The sequence below is a fragment of the Camelus ferus genome, chromosome 9 (assembly GCF_009834535.1).
Source record: "Camelus ferus isolate YT-003-E chromosome 9, BCGSAC_Cfer_1.0, whole genome shotgun sequence".
Lineage (NCBI taxonomy): Eukaryota > Metazoa > Chordata > Mammalia > Artiodactyla > Camelidae > Camelus > Camelus ferus.
In genome coordinates this window covers 71,572,607-71,595,543 of record NC_045704.1, presented here as the reverse complement: position 1 = coordinate 71,595,543, position 22,937 = coordinate 71,572,607, and the positions used below count along the sequence as shown (strand labels likewise).

Sequence of the window (22,937 nt, the reverse complement as noted above, 5' to 3'; positions counted from 1 at the left end):
AGAGCGATCTCGATTTGCCAATACATAAATCCATCAGCTCACAAGGATGCTAATAAACATCTCTCGTACTGCTGGTGACATAAGAGGAAGGCTTCTTCAAGACAAAGAAATCAACACCTGGACATACTCTGCTGTTCAGGGACTAGCAGGATGTGACAAATCAGCTTTCCTAAAGTCACAGATTAAGAATTGACATTACCTCAAAAGCACTGATTGGATTTTTCACCTCTGAAAGAATACAATCCCTCTAACTTGTTCAGTCATTTTCAACAGATGAAAAGCTATCAGAAAACTTTTTAATCCTCTTACTTCTTTCCTAATGAACGTGTTACTTATTCATGCTTCTGCGTCATCACTGACATCACTCCCTTCGTTTCTCATATCATTAGTCAGACTTCAAAGCTCTTCATCTCTCATATCATTAGTCAGTTTTCAGAGCCTGAGATTTATTTGCCTGAAATGTCCCTGGTGCCCATCTCTAGCTCTTCAGTCTAACTTCTAGCCCCTCTGGCAAGTCCCCATCCCCTCAGACATTAGTAGGCTCCTTTTTAGCTTCTCTGCCTCGAGTCTCCCTCCACCTGATTGATCTTACACATTGCTGCAGCCCAGTCTTCTTTAAATAGCTTGTCTGCTGCAGGACTCTCCTATATCAGATACTCCAAAGTCAAAATGTGCTGAATGAGAGAAGTTCAGGACACACATGTTCACATTAGGGTCTGTATATCTTACTGTACATACTTACTGACTCTACACAAATGTACACTGTGTACACAGAAGTATTTGTTTCTTGTCTGCACAAAACAAAGCTTCTGTAACAACTACCACAAGCTTAGAAGAGCGCATATTCACTTTCTTATGGTTCTGGAGGCCAGGAGTTCACCATCAGTTTCACTGAGCTGAAGTCAAGATGTTGGCATGGCGGGTTCTTCCTAGAGACTCCGAAGCGAGAACCTGTTCCCTTGCCTCTTTCAGCCGCCAGTGGCTGCCCATATTCCTTGGTGTATGGCCCCTACCTCCAGCTTCAGTCCTATCTGTTTCCATTGTCACATTACCCCTTCCTCTGACTCCCTCTGTGCCTCTATGATTACACTGAGCCTCCAGAATAATCTCTCCACTTCAAGATCCTTCACTTGATCACATTTTCAAAATCCCCATTTATAACATACCAAGTGAGGTTTATTCCACAGGTGCAAAGCTCACTCAATATAAAAAAAAATCAATGTAATCCACTACATTAACAGGTTAAAGAAAAATCACATAATCACATCAATCAATGCAGAAAAAGCACTTGACAAAATTCAATACTTGCTCATGATAAGAACTCTCAGAAGACAGAAATAGAGAGGAACTTCCACAAACTGATAGACTTTCAATTAATACTTAATGATGAACGCCTGGATGTTTTCCCCACCAAGACTGAGAACAAAGGAAGGATGTCTGCTCTCCCAGTCTTAATCATCACAGTGCTGGAAGTTCTAGCCAGTGCACCAAGGGAAGAAAAGGAAGTGAAAGACATAGAGGTTGGAAAGGAAATACAGTTTGTCCCTATCTGTAGATGACATGATTGTCTAGATGGAAATTCCCAGGAATTCATACACACATATTCTTAAATTTCAGGATACAAAATAAATATAGATAGAAAATCAACTGTATCTCTACATATGAGCAACTAACACATGGACACTGAAATTTTAAATGCAATATCATTTACAGTCACTCGAAAGAAAACTAAATACTTGGGTGTAAATCTAACAAAATGGGACTTATATGATGAAAGCTACACAATGCTGATGAAAGGAATCAAGGAAGTCCTAAATAAATGAAGAGACATAGTGTGTTTATGGACTAGAAGATTCAGTAACAGGAAAGCTGTCAGTTCTCCCCAAACTGATATAGAGATTTAACACATTTGTACCAAAACCACAGCATGATTTTTTTGTAGCTATGGAAGATTATTCTAAAATTTATATGGAAAAGAAAAGGAACAGGCATTGCTAAGACAATTTTGTTAAAGACGGAAAAGTAGGAGGAATCATTCTTTTGAAGTGAAGGCTCACTATACAGGTACAGAATCAAGACAGCGTAGCATTGGAGGATGGAAAGACACCTACCTCGATGGAACAGAATAAAGAACAAAGAAATAGATCTATCCAAATATGCCATCTAATTTTTGACAGGGATGTAAAAGCAATTCAGTGAAGAGAAAAATAACCTTTTCAACAAACGGTACCAGAGTCACTGGACATCCAGCGGCAAAAAAATGATCCTTGACTTCAGTCTCATGCCTTACACAAAAATTAACTCAAAATGAATCACAGACTTAAATGTAAATACGTAACTCTAAACCTTTTAGGAAAATACATGATAAACTACGGGGATCTAGGGCTAAGCAAAGAGATTTTCAATTTGATCCTAAAAGCATGATCTAAAACAGAGAAAAAAGCTGACAAATTGGACTTCATCAAAATTTTAGAAATCCCATTAAGAGAATGAAAGACAAGTTACAGACTGAGAGAAAATATTTGCAAACCATTTATCAGACAAAGGACGAGTATCTAGAACATATTAAAAACTCTCAAACCTCAATAATAAGAAAACAAGCAAGGCAAAGAACAGACAAGAGATCTGAACAGGTGCCTCACCAAAAAGTTACAGGGATGGCAAATAAGTACATGAGAAGTTGTTCATTACTACTTACAGTTACAGTGTCAGTGCAAACTGAAACCACAATGATGGATGTATCATTACACATCTATCAGAATGCCTAAGAAACAAATGCTGGAAAACATGAAAAGAAACTCAGTCACTGAAACACTGCTGGCAAAAGTATAAAACAGCACGGCCACTCTGGAAAATAGTTTGACAGTTTCATATAAAACTAGCCATGCACCATACAGCCCAGCAATTGCACTCTTGGGCACTCATCCCAGAGAACTTATGTTATGTTCAAACGTATGTTTGAACAAACCTGTACATGAACATTTATGCAGCTTTATTCATAATAGCCCAAAACTGGAAACAGTTCAGCTGTCCTTCAACAGGTGGATGGTTAAAAGTAGCACATTCATACCTGGGAATGCTACGCAGCCATAAAAAGGAACAAATTATTGATACATGCAACAACCTGGAGGGGTCTCCAGAGAACTATACTGAGTAAAAAAGGCCGAGCCAGAAGGTTAAATGCTCTATGATTCCATAAATATAACCTTCTTGAAATGACAAAATATAAAAAGAGAGAAAAAAGGAGCAGCTGTTAGGAGTCAAGGAGGGGGTTTGAGCAGGAAGGGAGAGTACCTATAAAAAGGCAATCTGATGGATTCTTACAGTGATGGAAATGTTACCTGTAACTGTACTGAACTGTATCAGTGTCAATATCCTAATTGTTTCTTTTTTTTCATGGAGGTACTGGAGATTGAACCCAGGATTCTGTGCATGCTAAGCATGCGCCCTACCACTGAGCTGTACGCCTACCCCGACCCCGATATCCTGATTATGATATTATACAATAGTTTTGCAAGATGTTAATGTTAGGAGAGATGTTTACATTAAGAGAAAGTGGGTAAAAGGTACACAAGAGTTCTCTCTGTCATTTCTTACAACTGCATGTTAACTTACAATTAAGCTATTCCTGATGAATTATTGATCTAAATTCAATAGGAAAATCAATGGAGCTTCTGAAAGGTAACATAAAGGAATATATTCATACATTGGGGTTGCCAAAGATGTCTTAAATAGAATACAAAATAGATTACCTATTTAGGAAAAGATTAACAAAATTGGACTGCACTGAAATCAAGAAATTCTGTTCATCAAAAGGCACTACTAAGAGAGAGAAAGAGGAAACCACATGAGTAGGGGACTATATGCACATTACAGAGAACGGACACTGTACTTGCATCCAGAATATTTAGACTTCTATAAAAAAACAAGAAAAGATGCTCTGATAAAAAGATGGGGAAGAGACGTGAAAAGACATTTCATATAAGAGAATAAATGAATGGCCAATAACTACATGAAAAGATGGTCAGCCTCATTAGGCATCAGGAAAAAGCAAACTAAAACTACTAAGCAAATTACCACTGCAAACAAAATACAGTGGCTTGAATTTAAAAGACTGACACTACCAAGTATTAGTAAGTATGTGAGGAAACTGGAACTCCCACCCATGCTGATGGGAAGGTACAAGGGCATACCTACTTTGCAAAACTCTTCAGTAGCACCTGTTACAGCTGAAGGTTCCACTCACAGGTATACATCCAGCAGATAGGTGTACCAAAAGATATGAAACAGCCAAGAACTGGAAACAACCTAAATATCCACCACCAGAAAAGCTAAAATGTCATATATTCAAAACAACTTAAACAGCAATGAAAATGAACACACTATTGATACACATAATAAAAAAGATAATGTTGAGTGAAAGAAGTCAGACACACATAGTGTTTGGTTCCATTTATGTGAGGTTCAAGATTGGGCAAAACTCAGCAACGGATTTAGAAGTAAGAACCGTGGTTACTTGGGCAGAAGGACTGGGTGGCGAACGGTAGGACACAAGGCGTACTGCTGCTCATTTGCCGGTAAATGTTCTATTTCCCGATCTGGAGGGTGGTTACGTGAGTTCGCTCACTTCATGAAAATTTACTTAGCCTACCTCTCAAGCCACCCACTCCCAGCTCGTTATTTCCCCCCAACACTAGCTTTCTTTCTAGGCTTCAGAAATGGTACCCTTGTCCTCATCTCAGGACCTGTGTGTGCCGGCTGCTGGGAACACAATTCAGACTTCACTCACCCTCAGGGTCCCAGCCGCCTCTCCTTAAACTATGTCCTCTGCCAGGAGGCACATCAAGACAGGCTTGAAAAAGAAAGGTAGGAGAGGAGAGAACAAAAAAAGTGTACATGATCAAGTAAAGAGAAGACTACCTCTGGGCCACTTAGAGGCACAAAGCAGATTAAGCCACAGACCGACACCTGGACGGAGGCAACCCAAAAGCCTGGGAAAGCCCATGCGGGTATTTTCCACACTGGCTCCACAGGAAGTACTGCAAAACATGGAAGGTACAAGCCTCAGACAGAGAACCTGTCTTCAGGAAGGTTCTGACCTAAGCATTCGTAATAACTGACTTTACTATTTCAGTTGGACATGGAAGTCATCCCTGCACCTCAGTTTCACAGATAAATACTCCCACCTAAGTAAAGATCCTAAATTTTATGGCTTAAGTATCTATAAATGAAACACCCTTCTTCATCTTAGAGTGCCTTTGCCTCATAACCCTAACTCCTGCTGTTATTATTTTGAGACCCGGCAGAGAGAGGAGGCGGAGGAGGGAAGAGGGAGGAGGAGCTGCAGGCATAAAGTGGGAGGCTGGTGGCATTTCTCCGATGCCCTGAGAAATCTCGGTGAACCTGACCAGGGCAGTTCTCAGCTACATCTCCTCACCTTGTGAACCTCACGGAGCAGAGAGCCAGGGGCAAGGTGAGTATTCAGTAGGTACCTAATGAATGAACATTCTTCCAAGTGATTTTAAGAGATGGCTTAAAGATCCAAGCTTAGGAATGTTTCTTACTTTCTAACCTGAAGGCCATTTATTCAACTTACGCAGGTGACTAGTACAACAAGCACCTGGCAGAAACACAGCACAAAGCTCCATGCGTCAAGTCTGAGCGCAAAATGCAGAACAGTGGGAACCACTGGCAGAGAATGGGACACGGAAGGAAGCTCCAAGACAACACAGTAATTTCACTTGTATCTCACAGGCCAAAAACCTAGGAACTTACTATCTTAATGATCCTGATCTTGGGTATTTTTTTCTTGTGTGTTCATTACACTTCCGCCTCATTCTTCTAAAGTATAACTGCTCATGTTCCAGCCTTTGTTTCCCCCCCAGTTACTCCCTCTGGGGTTGGCACCTAAAGGAACTCCTGAGCAAGCTCACATCCTTTTAACCATTTCAAATGCTCACAGCTTTAGCTTACAGCCTCTCTCTATGAAATTCACAATCGTTTGTTTCTCACCTACGTGAAATGATTTAAATGGGAAAGGAATTAATTATCTGGAAAAGAATGCCATTCAAAATAGAGCCAGAATAAAAAGAAAAGTGAAAAGAATAAAAAGGGGAAAAAAATCCCAGATATAAAAAGAAAAAATTGAAATTTCAGTATATCACCAACTGATCGCAATTTAGAGCCAGACCTAAATCAGCTAGTGCTAATTTCATCTCATCATTTCATTAATGGGTAAATGGATGATAATTCCCGAAATTTTAAGGGGTTGGGCCCTTACAGGTTAAGTCTCTCCGCCTTGTGGACCGGGGTTTGACAAACAGTTAATGAATGAGTATGTGAATGAATAAAAGGAACTTAACACGGGTTCCTCTAAACAGCGGTCATAACGCTAGTTAGGGGCACAGCCAGGGCTAACACCCAGCTCTCTTTACTGCCTCCTTGGTAGCTCATAAGTTGCAGCTACACGAGCAGCACAATGAGTTGCCGGAGGAGCAGCAACGTCGCTGAAGTCACTGACTGACCTTAGCTGTGTGCTTTTTCTCATCCTGCTTTTAGACATGCAAACAAAAGGGAAAAATGAAAAGTGCCAAGTGGGATGACATAAGAAAATTATACTGTAGCCAGATCACACGTAGAAAATGACAGAAAAAAGGTAGGCAGAGATGGCTCTGTGATTTTCTGCTCACTCTCACCCGATCTAAGAGATATAAAAGGTTCCAAGTTAGAACGCATTAGCTGTCAGATCAACAACGTGCCGTCACAGGCACAGACGTCTCTAACAACGCAGCCCTCTCAGAACCACGGGCCTGACACAGTCCGCAGTCGGGGAACAAGAGGCAGAGACGGTCAGGCACACGGCGGCGGCACGACGAACTGGAGACGGTCGACTTACTCTTCCAGGAAGTGCTGCTGGGGTCCTATGATGGAGCCGGGCCGGCAGATTCTGATCCAAGCGATTATTTCCGCGTGTGTAAACCTGTAGTGCTTCATGACGTAACAGGCTATCAACGTCCCTGTTCTTCCGAGACCAGCTGTGAGAAAAGGAAATAGAACAAGCAATTCAAAATACAGCAAATGCACCCACAAAAACACTGAAGCCAAACTTTGTCCAGAAACGGCAACGGTTTCAAATGCAGTGCAAAATTTTTAAACCCTGACAAAAAATGTAATGCGTTTTACATGATTGGGGTGGAGGGGGGTGGTTAAAAGATAATTCTAACTCAAAAATTTGAATTTTTAAAAAAAATAGATCACATGGCTAAAATAAACACATGTAAAATAATATAAAAATCAGAGCAAAGGTTTTAAAAAGTTATGAAGTGTTCAATCCCTGAGGCCTTTGGGAATCACTGTTACAGTGAATACTGTGAAGGCCATGCTGGCTGCAGGACACGCACTTGCAAAATGTCGCCTGTCAGGTGTCTCCACGCTCCCGCTCCTCAGCCCCAGCCCGGCTTGAGCTGAACCTGCAGGTAACAGTTTGTACTTGTGACCCCTGCGTCACCAGTGTAACTGATCGTATTATCATGGCCATCTTTTAAGCCTTTTTAAATGGTGAAGGTTTTTTTTTTTTAACTTATTTTAGAAAAAGGAATTATAGAATCAGAATTAGAAGACATTGTAAGCATCACCAGGCCCCATCAGCTGCCTAACTCACAGCTGCTTCGATGCTGTGTCCGTCAGGTGGCCGCCCTAACCTCTGTGTAACTCCTTCAGAGACCAGGGTTTCACTGTTTCCTCAGCCAATAGGTGTTGATAGAGCAGCCACTACCGGATGATAGCCACTTGCTATCATCCCAGAGTTCTTTCCACTCCTGGCTCATCCAGTCAGTCACTCATTCTACAAATAGCAAGACCGGCTGATTACGAGGTGCTGTGATGGACACTGGGGCCAGAAGCATGATCAAGCGGGATGTCTGCCCCCGTGAGGTTTATAGTACTAAGCCACCAATGCTTAGTTATATGCATTTTCTAAATCTTTCCATATCCGGCTTTTTGGAACTAAATTCAGTGCTAAGTACCACCCATGAGCAAGAGCACTATGCTGAGTTATTCTTCCACTGCTTAATCTCGTCCTATCGTGCACAGCTTTTCTTATGGAAAGACAAAGTGGCTCTGTCTTTGTTTTTAAACATTAGATTCAAATGTTTATTCACCGCCTACCAGATCCCCAGGACAGGGCTCTGCTCATAGGATAACGATATAAACAAGTGGAGGATATAATTTTTGACCACAGTGAGTTACCAGAGCAGTTGTAGACACAAGAATATTAACCAAGAAGCAAAGAAATTAGGGGATCTCAGAGAAAGGAGGAGGGGACCGTGTGAGCAGCTGGTGTCTTCAAAGAATGTGTTAGTGATGACAAAGACTCCAGCAGACTCTAAGGAACAGGAAGGTCACAGAGCATTTTCCTCAATGAGTGGAAGCTGGGCTGGTCTGGAGAATGCATACACCGTGTGTTGAGTGGGAAACAAGGTTGGAGGGGTGTGGAGGGGCCAACCAAGAGCACCTCCGAGTCCAGTGGAGGAGCCGGTACTTAGGGCAAGCAGGCTATCAACTGTGGGCTGAAGACACCGCAGATTGCTGAGTTCTTCTGGAGTCCCCAGGTCCAGATGCACAGTGCTCTGCGCACTGAGCAGATCACATCTCCTGCCTGTATATGTTATTACTCCTCCAACATGTGGAGATGCTGCTCTGATTAACACAATTCAACTCATTTAAAAAGTACTATGAAATCCATGACACTTTCAACAACTAATAAACATACAACTCTTACCATGTAAAAATATGATTTTTCCTTTAGCCAGTGGAAAGAGCAAGAAAAAAAAAAAAAAGCTGCCATCAATTTGGGGACAAAAAAATGGGTGTGGCAGCAGCACAGCTCCAGGCTGGCAAAGACAGAGACGGGGACCAGACAGAGGTGCTGGAAGGCTGGGGCAGGAGAGCCAGGGTGGCTGGACGGGGCATGGACTGGGGTGGACAGAGGTAACAGAGGGGAAGAGCCGAACTGGAAAAACGTGTTGACTGGGTCCCAGGCAAGGTTAGCGATGACTGATACTTCTGGCCTGGAAAACTGGTACAATGTCAGTTTCATCCATGAAAACATTTAGTTAGAAAAGGAAATAGGAGAAAGTTGATGGCTGGGTTTTTTTGTTTTTTTTGGTTTTTTTTTTTTTTTTTTTGATGTGTTTGACACTTCCCCCTGGCCTCTGCAAAAAGAGGAGTCCTTTTGTCAGCTTCTCCTAGTGAAACATTAAAGACAGTCTTCTCTAGTCGCCTCGGGACTGGGAAATACACAGTTTCTCAGCAAATCTAAAATACCATCTTGTCATCTAATGGTGTAAAACACGCCATTGGCTTTTTTCCCCTCTTGTATGTATTTTATTCACACCCTTTCTTCCTGCTCCCATTGCATTGGGAAAACTGTTTTTGTGCTTTTCTGCTTGGCTGAGATGATAACTTGTGCTTTTTAAGATAATTTTTCCACATACCAGTGTTTAAATTCCACGAAGTAAGAAAAAAATCAAACTATGATATGCTATCAATTTCCCGAGCTACCCTAGTTTCATAAATGTGAATATGTGAAAAAAAAAAAAAGAAGTATGTCTCTAAATCAGTGTTTCTCAGCCTTTCTTCACTACTGCCCCCTCACCTCTCCCCAAACAACAGCCTCTCCAGGCTTTTTTTTTTTTTCCTAATTGCCCCCCATGATTTTGCCACCAGAGGTAGACTGCATGTCTCTTTATGTGTACTATGTGTAAATCTGCTCTTTATACAGAAAAAGGAAACTGTGTTTACCACCCAAAAATAGTTTTGCCCCCTTGGGGGCATTATTACCCGGAGGTTGCGAATCCATCAAAAATGTGGAAGAAATTACAACCAAGCTCATGTTTATAGAGGCCTGGCATTTCCCTTCCATTAACCCTTCCTTTTTCAAAATTACACTTAGACACTGTTTTCTTAGATGTGCGGGTGTATGTGTGCATGTGTGTGAGTGACCTGTTTTCATCTGAAGTACATTTTGCCCCAGATCAAGCATCCACATTCTTCAGAGAAGAATGAAGCTTAATCATGGTCTCAGGAGGACTTTCTTCCTATACTAGAAGAATCTACTTCATGTTTCTGCCCAGAGCAGATACTTTGTTTCCGCAGAGTTGTCAGTGCCCCAGACATCTGACAAGACTGCAGATAATTGTGTTGATAAAAACACAGCTGGACAGCCTGGGAGCAGGAAGCCCGGATGGCTGACAGGGTCCCCGCCTCAAACCACCGATTGGAGTCTCTGTCTGGTGAGAACACCTCCTTCTCCACCCAGACACCACCACCTCTCCGGCTCCCCTCCCCTCCCCTCCTGCAAGAGGCTGCCCGCTCCCTCGTCCCCTGGGTTAGGCACCTCATCACTCACACACACCAAAAAAATAAGGTGGTGCAGAAATTTTTCAAATTTCTCTGAAACTAAAGTTGCCTCCCCCTTTTTAAAAGTCTATAATTTATATCTATAAAAAGAACCTACTTAGCACTCAATACTTAGGCGCTCTTACCACAATTCAACAGAATAAGAACATTTCACTAAGTTTCTATAAAAACTTCAACAAATTTTTTGAAGTGTTCATAATTAAAGGGCTCCCTGGCATAGCGAGAGAAGACGCTGAAAAGTCTTCTGTTTATACCGGGTGGAACGCTGATGGCCTTCCAGTCCCAGGCATTTTCTGAAATGCCTACAGCACAATCAAAAATCACAGACTGGAACATCACAATGTTGCCGGCTTCTTAATGATTATTTGTGCCAGAAAGTTTCACGACATCAGAGCCATTCCTTTTATCAAGCAGAAGGCAAACTGCAGATACTGAATCGTTGTAAGATTTCACACATTCCCAGCAAATTAGTTTCTGGTTTGTCTCTATTTTTAGTACTTTATGTTGAGGCGTGAAGTAGTCGCTCTTCTCAGCACCACCAAAGTTCATTTGACACCGTGATAAGATCCTCTCTCCCTCCTCCTGCAGTTCAATTAAAATGCTTAGTGCTGCTTTAATTCCCAGAAAATTAAGCTCACCTAATTAGGGCAGATGTCAAAATAATTAACATGCCAATAGTAGCTAAGTATGCTATTAAAAGCAATACAGCTGTAATTAAATTGAAGGTGTAATCCTTATAGAACAATCCTACATGTGTGTACAAGTGGAGGCAAGTGGAATAACACTCTCAAATAAATGCCACCACATGTGAATGTGACCTTCCTATGTAAAAACTGACCTCAGTGCTAAAGATCCTGATTAAAATATAAAAATCTCTACAATATAACATATATATATTCCTTAACATTTCTTACAAGGTCACCATTCACAGGCCAAGGACGTAATAAAGAGGATGTCTGTAACAAGAATGCTTAACACCAGAGAGTTTTATTTTTCCCATGTTTGTTAGGTGAGGAGTGCTATCAAGAGAGAGCCTGAGTTTTAAGTGAAATAAGTCAGACAGAGAAAGACAAATATATCAGTTATAGGTGGAATCTAAAAAGTACAACAAACTAGTAAACGTAACAAAAAAAAGAAACAGACTCGTAGATATAGTGGGCAAATTAGGGGTTACCAGCAGGGAGAGGGAAGAGAGGAGGGGAAAATAGGGGGAGGGGATTAAGAGGCACAAACTATGAAGTATAAAATAAGCTACAAGGATATATTATACAACACGAGGAATATAGCCAATATTTTATAATAATTATAAATGGAGCATAACCTTTAAAAGTTGTGAATGACTATATTGTACACTTATAGCTTCTATATTATTGTATATCAACTATACCTCAATAAAAAAATTAAAAATTAAAAACTTAGGAAGAAAAAAGAGAGAGATCCTGAGTTTTAATGAAAACTTTGCATTTCTTCTCCCTTAAATTTGTCAATCCAAGACACGACACACAGAGAAATCATGTGAGTTGGTAAGCGTTAAACTAATTGACTAGGAAATAAGGCCAAATTAATCCCAGGAAAAAATACTGACTTTTATGACACAAAAATAAACTTTAAAAAGACCACATATCTCCTGTTAAACGTTAGTTGCTGCCATATTCCCATTAGCTCTCAAATTCCAGGGATAACTTGAAATACGGTCCTCTCTTGGTATCCGCGAGGGATTGGTTCCCGGACCCCGCGGATAACAAAATCCGCAGATGCTGGAGTCTCTGGCAGCCGAATTGGTGGAAGGGGGATCCCACGGATACAGAGGGCCGACCGCATGTGAAATGCAGGCTTTTCCTTGGGCCTGGGCAGTCTTTAGCAAAATGGGATGGAGAGGTAAAGTCAGGCTGGATCACATCAGGCGCAAGCCAGCTCACCGCCCCCCGACTGTGACCTGGCAGAAAGGAAAGCAGGCGTCTACAAGGAGTGAGCAAAAAGACACCTGCCCAACAGATGCACCACCCGACCCCGGAGAAAGGAGGTCCGGCAAGGCAGGGCCCCATCCCGCCGAGAAACTGGAGGAGCGGGAGGGGCCTTCGTCACCGAGGACGGAGCCTGGCAGACGGAGGCCTCAGCGAAGCCGGGGGCCACATGCAGCTCGTTTCCCTCGCCGGGGCTCCGGCAAAATGCAGCTTCTCGTTGCTGCTCACGTGCTCGGCAAAGTACCTCCACCTACTCAATTCTTAAACATAGAAACAAGGGCCTACAAAATGGTATTTTAATTTCTGTCAGAACCAAAGCCATGCTCATCTGAGTAAGTCAGTTACAGCAGCACCAGGCACAGGAAAAGAGCAGCACAATCCCCAACACCTACTAGACAATTAGCATAAAACGAGACAAACCGGCTCTCAGACTCGGAAACCGGAGAACAGCACCACCCAGCGGCAGAATGAAGAGCTGCATGTGCTCCGCGGCCAAAAGTGGTTCCTCCTCACGGAAATCAAGGACCCCAGTAAAATACCTTAACCGTGCTGGAAAATCTAGACTGTGAGCCTCCTCAGAGTCTAACAAGCAGGCTTAGACCAAATGTTATTTCATATTTTCTGAGGAGCTGACAGAAGGCTGCGAGGTAAAATGCAGAGTGTATGTTCGGTGCAAAGTTTGAGACACACTAAAAAAGATAAACGAGGTCGAAGTGCTCGAAGTCGGCGTCTGTGAACAGGAAACCTTTAGATAAACAGTTCATCTAAAATTCAGATTTAACTGGGTGTCCTGTATTCTTATTTGCTAAATCTGGCAACCCTACATCTCCTATAATCTGAACAACCTTTGCCCCAAGGTACTCACCCCTAGAGACCAGGGATGTATTTATATAACCAAGTCTTTCAGTCATTCAAAGAGGCAGTAACACATCCGTGGCAAGGACGCTGGCGATGACCCCGGTATGCTGCGGTCCCCAGGCAATGGGCTGGGGAGACACTCTGTTCCGTGATGCAAAAGACCAAGAGGGGAGGGGAGGGGTGCAGGGAGGGTGCAGCCGGGCTCCAGACAGCTGGGTCAAATAATGGGAGCGTTAATATCAGATGGGTGAAGGACGATGGGGGAAAGATGGGCAATTTTGCAAGAGAAGGAGAAAGGGTAACGAACAACCCTTGTTTGCGTTCTCGTTTTCTGAAACCAAACGTGACTTTTTCCCCCCTAAGACACTAACTGCTTTGTTTCACATGGCCTGCTGTCTCTCGGCCCACCCACTCTCAGAAGCCCCGACGCCCGAGGCCTCGCGGCTCGCCCGCACCTTTGCAGTGGACGGCGATCGCACCCTCCGCGTTCTCGCAGATGCTCAGGAACCTCCGCACGATGCTGTCGCTGGGCGTGCTGCCGTCGATGAAGAAGAGGTCGTAGTGCTCGAAGCCCGCGTCCGTGAAGCGCTTCGCCTCGTAAATCTTTTTGTTCAGCCTCACGATGGCAGTCACATTATGCTTTTTGAAATAAGGAAAGTAGGCTTCGGGAGCGTGAAGAGGATAACCTGGGAGGAAAAGAGGAGCTGTAAGCAGAAGGCACACGTTCCACCTTCCGGAACCTGGGAACGCGAAAACCCTTCACAGTGAAGATCTCATCAGGGCTTGGCAGGAAGGCGCATTTCATGAGAGTCGGGTCCCAGCAGCCTAAAGTCTAAATAACGAGCAAACACCATAGGAAGGGAAAAAATTTCTTCTAAGTACTGGAAATGGCTCATGAATGTTCAAAACCTCAACCTCTAGGACTCACATCCTGGGAACACACTTCTCCCAAGCCAAACCAAGGCCGCCCTGGGGCGCTCAAATGTGCAAAAAGCCTGGAACGACTCTCTGTGCTTTTTACTCCACGTGACAAATACTTTTGACTTACAGTTAAAGGCTTTTTTGCCAGATGGATGGTTTTACTCTCAGTGCAATCTCCCACAAAAAGAGATGGATTATTAAGCACCTACCATGTACAAGTCACAGTGGCATACAATTTCCTATACTTCTCTAAACAACCTATCAAGATAAAAATAGTAAACCCCATATAACAGGTTAGGAAACCAAAAGAGGTTGAGTAATCCTTCTTTGAGGACATCTTCTTTTTTTTTTTGACGAGAACAAGCAGTCAGCTCCTGACCTCTCTTCTGCTATGAGAGGGTCCGGCATCAACAGAGTACCCCTGGGGGCTGCTGTCAGCTGGTTACAGACACATGACCTAGACTCAGCCAGTCAAGCAGGGTGACCACTGGGGGCTTTGGCCACTGCAGGCCTTGCCCAGCCGCCCCAGGGGTTAAGGGGGCCCTGATCAGCACAGCTGGAACCCATTCAGTGCATATCAGGTGAGACTATCTTACTCAGAACTCATTCGTGACAGTGGGCTCCAGCAGGCCAGCAAAGTGAACCAGTAGTTTCTGCACTGTGTCCTTGGCTCTGTTTCCTGCTGCCTCAAACCTTGCATCTGCTGGTCATTTCCTATCTTCTCTTAGTTGCAAGCCAGCTCTCATATGCCAGGGCTGGGGTCCACATATGATATTTCCCCCTACCTTTCCCACTGGCTTCCTGTCATTTAGAAAGATGGGAGGCTCTAAAGCACGTCTGGAGCAGGTGGAGGCCAGAGGCGGGGCTGTTTTCCTGCCAGCATGGCTTCAGCCGCAGGAGGCACCCCCGGCACCAGCCTGCAGCCCAGCCTCACCGTCTCTACCCGTCAGCCCCCAAAACGCAAGCCCTGGCTGTGTGGCACGCCCTTCAGAGCTCCTGGCCCCAGCCAAGCTGTCCCCGCAGCCTTAAAGGCAGCCGCTATTTCCTCCTTAATATGCTGGGGTTTGTTGTTTTTTTTTTTTTTTTTCCAGAGTTGCTCTTTTACTTTTTAGCCTTCTCTCTAACAAATTCTTTATACTGCATTCACTCTGTTTGAAATAAAGTGGTTTCCATTCCTGCCTGGACCCTGCTGGTCAATGATCTCCCTTAGATCCTGTTCATGATCTAAGCCTCATTTTCCAGCCTTCCCTTGGAGGCTGTGAGCCCCGCAACATCATTCCAATATGCCTTTTTGGTTTAATTTACCAGAGTTGGTTCTGCTGCCTACAACCAAAGCCCTCACTAGTCCAAGGTCACACAATGGATGGAGGCAGAATTGGCAAACAGGCTAACTAATCCTCAGACCAGATTTTCACAAGCCATGCTGCTTTCGAGCAAACAAGTAATACATAGCTTATTTACAATCTTCTGTGTTGAAATCGTGACTTATACACACACATTAAGAAAATAAAATGGATGCTTTTCAATGTGGAAAAAAAATCAAATCTGTTTTCCTAGTTGCTTTATTTGCTCAAATCATTTTCCAGCCTAAAGGGAAAAAGAACTGTGGTTGGCACAAGGAAACAGCTTTTCTACCGTGAAGGAATGAGAAGGAGAGGGCTCATGAGCACACATGGGAAGCCATCCCCTGGTGTGACAGCTGGCGAGCGCTTCTGACTCTGGGTTCCTAGCATACCATGACACCTGTCATGAAGTGTGCTAATGGTTTGCTTGGTATCTGTCCCTTCTGCTCCTCACCAAGGCTGTAAGAACTTCTCTTTTCGTATAGGAACATCTAGCAGGAGTAAACAGCATTACAGATAATATACTTAAACCTACTATTCAACCATGTGTATCTTTTGAGAAAAGAACACTGGACAGTTATCCAAATGTGGCAACAGGTCACCAAAATAGTAACAATAATGGTAACAGCCACATCTAACATTTATTAAGTGCTTACTGTGTGCCAGGCCCTAAGCTAAGTGCTTCACGTGTATCATCTCATTAAACCTTACAATCAGCCACTGGTGCCTGAAAAAGCGAACTGGCCCTTGCACACGCTGCTAGGAAGACACAGAGGCAGCATCTGAGCCCTGGCAGTCAACTTCCAGGGCCTGTGCTGGGGATGGTTTCAGGTAAAATCTAACTTGATTCTAGTTGGTTAGATCTCAAAAAGGACATTACATGAAAATTAGGAGCTTTACTTCCTACAGTTGGTGAGCAAGTTTATTTAAAAATTCTCAAAAACGAGTTATAGCCAACAAACAGTGACAATATCCTCTGACTTCTGAACAACTGTTTGCGGGTGTTTTCAGTGTATTTGGGTGCTTCTGATGGCGGACTGGATTTAGAAAAGGGCACGGAGCTGAGGAAACATTCATCCGACCCTTACTCCATCTGGCCGCTAGATGGCGCCCTGGCATCGGTAAAGCACAGGCCGGGCCCTGGCGCTGACCCAACAGAAACAATTTCAAAGCTAAGAGAGATTGCAGAATTCGTCTCTTCCCAGCTCCTCATTTAAAGTTAGGGAACTGAAGAACAGTTGAGTTTAATGACTAGCCCACCCACTCGTTATTAAAAGTAAAAATTGCAAAATAGGCAGGCAAATGTGGAAAGCAAAAAAAATATGTAATAAAATGTTTTTAGGTTCATGATAAAAATGTGAATGATAAAAAATTCATAAAAATGATTAAAAAATGCAATCAGAATATCTGCTATCTAAAGAACACCTATTAATGTGCCTGATACTGTGCAAGGTACTTCCTATAATATTTCTACTCCTCACCAAATGCCTACCATGTGCATCTTATTTCCCCCATTTGACATATGAGGGAACTGATGCTGAGAAGCGCTGAGGGACTCGCGGAAGCTCACACAGCCAATTAGGGTCGGAAGCAGCCCAGGCTCGTCACACCTGGCTTCTCCTTCAGTGAGCGCGCTGACGCTTCTAACTGCTGGATTCCCATCTCAAACTGTCTTTCTCTGTGTTTTCTTTCTTCTTCCTATTCTCCCTCTTTTTTCTTTCTTTTTTTGGGGGGGTGGGGGGTAACTAGGTTTACTTACTTATTATTTTATTTTTATGTAACAGAGGTACTGGGGATGACAGCCATGACCTGACGCATGCTATGCGTGAGCTCAACCACAGCTACACCCTCTTCCCTCTTTCTTTTTTATCAGAGATGAGAAGGATATTGCCACCTGAGAATTTGGGGGTTTGGGGGGAAAACTTGAAATCCAAAATATGCTTTGTTCTACTGCTATATTATTCATTTATCAATTCAAACTTGTTTAACCAAAAAAGGTAGGGCTCCTGTCTTCCCCTGTGTCAAAACAATGCGAACAGAGACGGCTGCAAAATACCCCTGCTTGGTCTCTGCTGACGCAGCCCGCACTTAAGGCTGTTAGAATGCATTCTGCCCGATCCCGAGAAAGATTTTAGGGCTTCCTTTTGCTACATCCTAGCAACAGCTATTTGAGTGTTAAAAATAGCTTAAAAATCTAACTTTCCTACTAACAAATCCCTGAAATGACTTGTAGTTATCTCAGGAAACAAAGGGTTTTTCCAACTCAAAAGGAAAGAAGAACGCACCAGGATTTCACCGTCATTGGAGCAAGTTCATTAATTCCATCATAAAATTATTGTCTTAAGTCCAAAAGGATTTACAAAGTTAAAGCCCTTTACAAAAACTACGATGAAGCTTCCAGTGAGTATCAGATCTTAAAATGGGGATTCCAGTAAAATATCAGTATTTTACCAACAACAGCCTTAAATGGAATTGTGCTACACATCATAAAAACTGGCAGGTATTAGGTAAGCAGCATGTTCAGACCTTTTTTCCTCAGTGTGAGGGGGCAAAATACATGCATAGATAAAAAGATGCATATAGAGCAATATCTTAACAGTGGTGATTTCTAGATTATATAAGTGCAGGTGACTTTTTAGCTGGACTGCTTAAATTTTCTATGATGAACATGTACTTCCTCTGTAGTAAAATTAAAAAGAACACAGAATTTGGAATCAGAGACACGCTGCCACTTTCCAGCCCTGTGAACCTGGGCAAGTTAGGTTACCAAGCTTCCATCTTCTCTTCCACAGAACTACCACCACCTGCTCCAGAGGGTGGCTCTGATTAGTAAACAGGTGGGGTGCGCACGAAAAGCTCAGCACCACTCCTGGCACACGCAAGTGGTGGCTAATTACTCCCTGTATTGCCACGTGGGGCCTAAAAGAGTTTTTAAAGATTTGTGGCAATTAAGAATTGACACACAAAATATTCACTATCCTTTTATCTAGTGATTCTAGGAATTTAGAGAAGGAAGTAGAGCTGCAAAAAAAAATGTATAAAAAAAGAATGTAAAAAAAAATGTATAGACACTCGTGCCAACTACTGCGGTTTTTTAAAAGCGAAAAAGTGTAAATGACTTAGATCTCATTCAAAAATTAATTGATTTGTTAACAAAATCATGGCACAATCATTGAATGCAAACATTAAAAATTATAATGAAGATTCATAGCTACTGCCATGGAAAGAACTCTGTGATATATTAAATGAAAAAAGCTGCTGTAAGACAGTAATCGTATTATGACTCCATGCTGGTAAACAAGAAGAAAAGAAATATTTTTATAAGTGTGTGTGTGTATTCTCTGAGAAAAAAATACATACAAAAAGTATAAAGAAGCAGCTGGAAAGAAAATTAAAATCCCCAGTAATCCCACCACCAACTAGTAAACCTAGAAAACTTGGGTAGAATTATAGGTCACTTTTATGCTGGTTTTATTATTTCATCTGCATTTTCTTCTTTTCAAAAAGCATCTATTATTTCCATAAAAATATTTTAAATGGTTTTTTAAATTATATTTCTTACTTTCTCTTTAAGAAAATTTCATAAAACAGGTGAATCCTAAATGGCAAAATTCTTTCACTTTCGCCAAATGAATTCCCAACAACAAACCTACTCCGACTGAGGTTTTCTGTATCCAAGTCAGATCATTTTTCACAAAAGACCAGAGGGAGGTTTAATCAATCCTGGTTTGTAAGACCAAGAGAAAGTGGTTTCCCCAAGCCCTCAACAAATACAACCCAACAGGACAAAAGGTTAATCAATCAATGTCTGGGGCTAAAAAGATTCACAAGCAAACTGGTGAATGAGAAAATCTAATTCTGGCTTCGGGACAGAGACCTCCTATTTGTTAGGATAACTCGAAGGACCTGGACCACCCATCCCCAGAGGAAAACTGTGATTCAAGCAGAGCTCCCTGGAGAGATGTCCCAGGTGTGAAATGATGAGCACGTGCACAGAGACCCAAACAAATTATCAAATCAAAATGCACGAATAACCATATACAGCGAAACTAGATTTTAGAATAAGTGATGATGATGATGATGATTTTAGAATAAGTGATGATGATGATGGTGGTGGTGGTGATGGTGATGAAAAAAGAAGAAGTCTAGACTAGGAGTTTCAAATTACATTCCCTCAGAGGACGACTGTTCCAGCTCTGTGACCGGACAGAGAGCAAAAAGGGAGCTGATATGTTCATGGGTGTTTTGGTTTTTTTTTTTAATTTTATGTACTTCTCTCCTCCCATAAATTATTCTTAAACGTTTGGTGCCTATCATTACTTGTATTCTAGGGAATGTTAGGTTAAAAATAAATAAATAAGTAGAAATACATATGAATGGGAAACTCACACAGCTGATCATGTTTTATTCGAGGCTTATTATTTTCTTTTGCCTTTTCTTCTTCTATATGCCCCTAGTTATATATATACTGCAAATAAGTTATCCAATCACTCTCAGCTAGAAAATTATTCCTAGTTGCCATGACGGAACTGAATAGATGAGTGTAGCGGCAATGTTTAGGAGCCCAGCGCTGGGGTTGGAGTACCACTGGGGCTGCCGGGTACTTTGTGACCTGGGGCAAATTCCCTACTCATAAGCCTCAGTTTCCCCCTCTGTAAAATGGAGATAAGAGTACCTACACCTCACAGACTTGTGAGTGCACTGAATGAGGTGATGCTGTGATTAGACAGTAACTAGCACACAGTAAAAAAGTTCATAAATGACACCCATGGTCATCATCGTCATCACTATTCAACATGTGCCCCCAGAGAAGACCTTGATGCGTAGCACTCTACCAGCAAATCAGCCAGAGAACCACTGACGGATTTCAGCAATCGGCTCCTTGTTTTGAGCAGTTTGTTTCTCAGATTCTCCTTTGATCACTGGGCCAGGTAAAGCGAACACCCTATTTATAGCAACCTAAAAATGTGCTAGTTTTAAAACAGTGATTATAGTTCCACTTACTGAACGCTAACATTTAACACACTATTACTACTGTTCCATTTTTTTAATCAATAAATATTCCCTGGAAAATATTACCAAATGTAAAGATTATCTGAGGAAATTAAGAAATTAGAGAAGGTAAACTGAAATAAATTTTTGGAGGGTAAAATAAAGAAAAACCTACCATTTTCAATTTTGCTTTTTGGATGTGGTCCACTAAATGCTAAAAATTTTCCTGGAACAATCCAGTTGAAGTCACCATTTTCAACTCGCTGGGAGAATTTTGTAAGAAAAGAGAAGAAAAATATTTTATAATCCTTATACAATTTAGGAAATCCTTACAAATAAAACTGCTTTTCACCCTGTTAGTACTAGACTAATTGGACAGATATGAAGACAAAATAATATAGCTTAAGATAAAAACACGCATCTGATTCTCAAAATGATGTTTATGAATTCAACCCGCTTCAGGAAAAAATTTGTCTAGACTATATGAAAAGTTTAGAAAACTTTAAAGTGGATGCACTTTGCTTAAAGTAACTGTCTCCTGGCCACTCTGCAATGAAATGAAATGAACACAAACATTGCTTGTCCCAGTAATAAGGAAAATAAGAGAAGACAGAAAATATAAGCACTTTCCATGAACATGGTAAACATACTATAAACAAAGAAAAAAAAACCTATAAATATCAGAGTCATGATGAACACACCTTCATTTTCTGTTTGTGTCTATAGGTTGATATCTGTTGCCGGTGCTGATTTTCGGACTGGGAAACAGAAGGCAGGAGTGAGGGACAGAGGCTTATCGTACCCTCAAGGGGTACCACAAACTGGAGCCGGCCAAGGTCCACTGCGGGGGCTGCAAACCCAAACAGCTACAAGGGTCACGCAGGAGACATAAACAAAGGCAACCGTTCCTCAGCTCCGGCCAACTGCCCGTAGGAAAGTGACTAAATGCAGCCCACTTTCCAACTGGATTTCCATGTAAACTCTATGTTTGAAATGTTGACTGTTTTAAATTAAGTTTTTAAATACTAGGAAACCAAATGAAACACACCCATGGGCTGACTTTGACCACCAGCTGTTGGCCTCTGGTCTACACATCCCAGGATCCTCAGAAAAGGCCTGAAAGGCCAGGCAAGGGGCCGAGCACCCTCCCACTGCTCATTGTCTCCTTCACTGCCTTCCCTTCCAGGTCTGCCTCTGAACCCATGAAACACTGAGGCACAGCTGAGGGTTCCCAAGACTCTGCAGGCAACTGGGACACAGTTGTGCAATGCATTACAAATATATATGTCTCTTCTTCCCAGAAGCACTGTAGCCCACCCCCAACCCCAGTCCCACTCACACCCCCACCACCAGGCACAGCTTCTCGTCTCCAGGTCTCCACCATCCATAGCACTGCATAGACACCTCCCCGGGCAGGAAAGGAAGGCGGTCCTCTCTGCTGGGCCAAGGGCATCCACACGAAAGGCTCTCTCCTCCACTACGTGGCACAGACCTCAGCGGTAGGAATCTGTCCAATACGGAGTCTGCACTCCGCCGTAACAGCTCGTAAGTATTTGTTGAACTGGAGAGATGCCACCAAGGAAATCCGGGGCTCTACTTTCATTACTTATAACTACTCGTTGGATTTGATTTCCATGAAAATCAAAACTTCGCTGTACAATTTTCATGTTTAAAATGCGGATGTCTCTTTCCAGTTATAAAAAGTTATAAATGAAACTTTACATGACACCTTTTAATTGTCTGAACTGCATTAATCTAATTGTAATAAACATTGTAATAAAATCTCCACAATGCCCTAAATAAAATCTTAGAGATGCTATGAGTGTTGTGATTACACATGCCAAATTAAATCTCAAGCACAGCTATCTATTTAGAACAATTTTAATAAAGAATCTAATATACAACTCTTTACGGTAATTAAACATTTTCTGATTTAAATAAAGCAGTCTCAAATCAAACGGTCCAATATCCTTCTCAAGTAATTCTTAAGCTTAAAACATTATTTAGAAATTCAAAAATAAAGGTATGCTGTAATCATCAAAAGGCTAAAAGCAGTTATCTTACGAACAGTAGAAGAAAACAAGTTTCTGTGCTCACCATTCCTGTACCCTTGACCATGAAGTAGGCCTGGATAAACACATTGTGCTATGTCTGTTTCTTTGGGATTATAGACATCCGTTCCATTAAATAGTAACCTTTTATAATCAATCATATGGAGATAGGCAATGGACTCACAGAACCAAAAGAATATATTTACAAATCTGCCTACCCAAAAAGATAAACATTAGGTAATATTGGGCTATATTCAATAGCTTGGATAAGGTTGATGGAGTAAACAAAGAGATTTGTGTCTTAGATCTAAATCTGAAAAAAAATGAGTAAGGAAGTTACAATTTTAACTGACTAATATAACATTAACCTTACTTTGGTAAGCTTCCAA

The 22,937-nt window shown here is 42.0% G+C and overlaps 1 protein-coding gene across 5 annotated transcripts in view; it reads right to left on the bottom strand.

Annotated features, from left to right (window-relative positions):
• Positions 1-22,937, bottom strand: part of CDC14A (cell division cycle 14A) — a 142,193-nt gene that overhangs the window by 36,739 nt on the left and 82,517 nt on the right. For all 5 annotated transcript variants that reach the window (XM_032487199.1, XM_032487196.1, XM_032487198.1 and 2 more), the window contains 3 exons: positions 20,673-20,760; positions 13,697-13,927; positions 6,896-7,034 (listed from right to left, as the gene is read on the bottom strand). In XM_032487199.1, the coding sequence (XP_032343090.1) occupies positions 6,896-7,034; positions 13,697-13,927; positions 20,673-20,760 (458 nt within the window). The remainder of the gene's footprint in view (positions 1-6,895; positions 7,035-13,696; positions 13,928-20,672; positions 20,761-22,937) is intronic.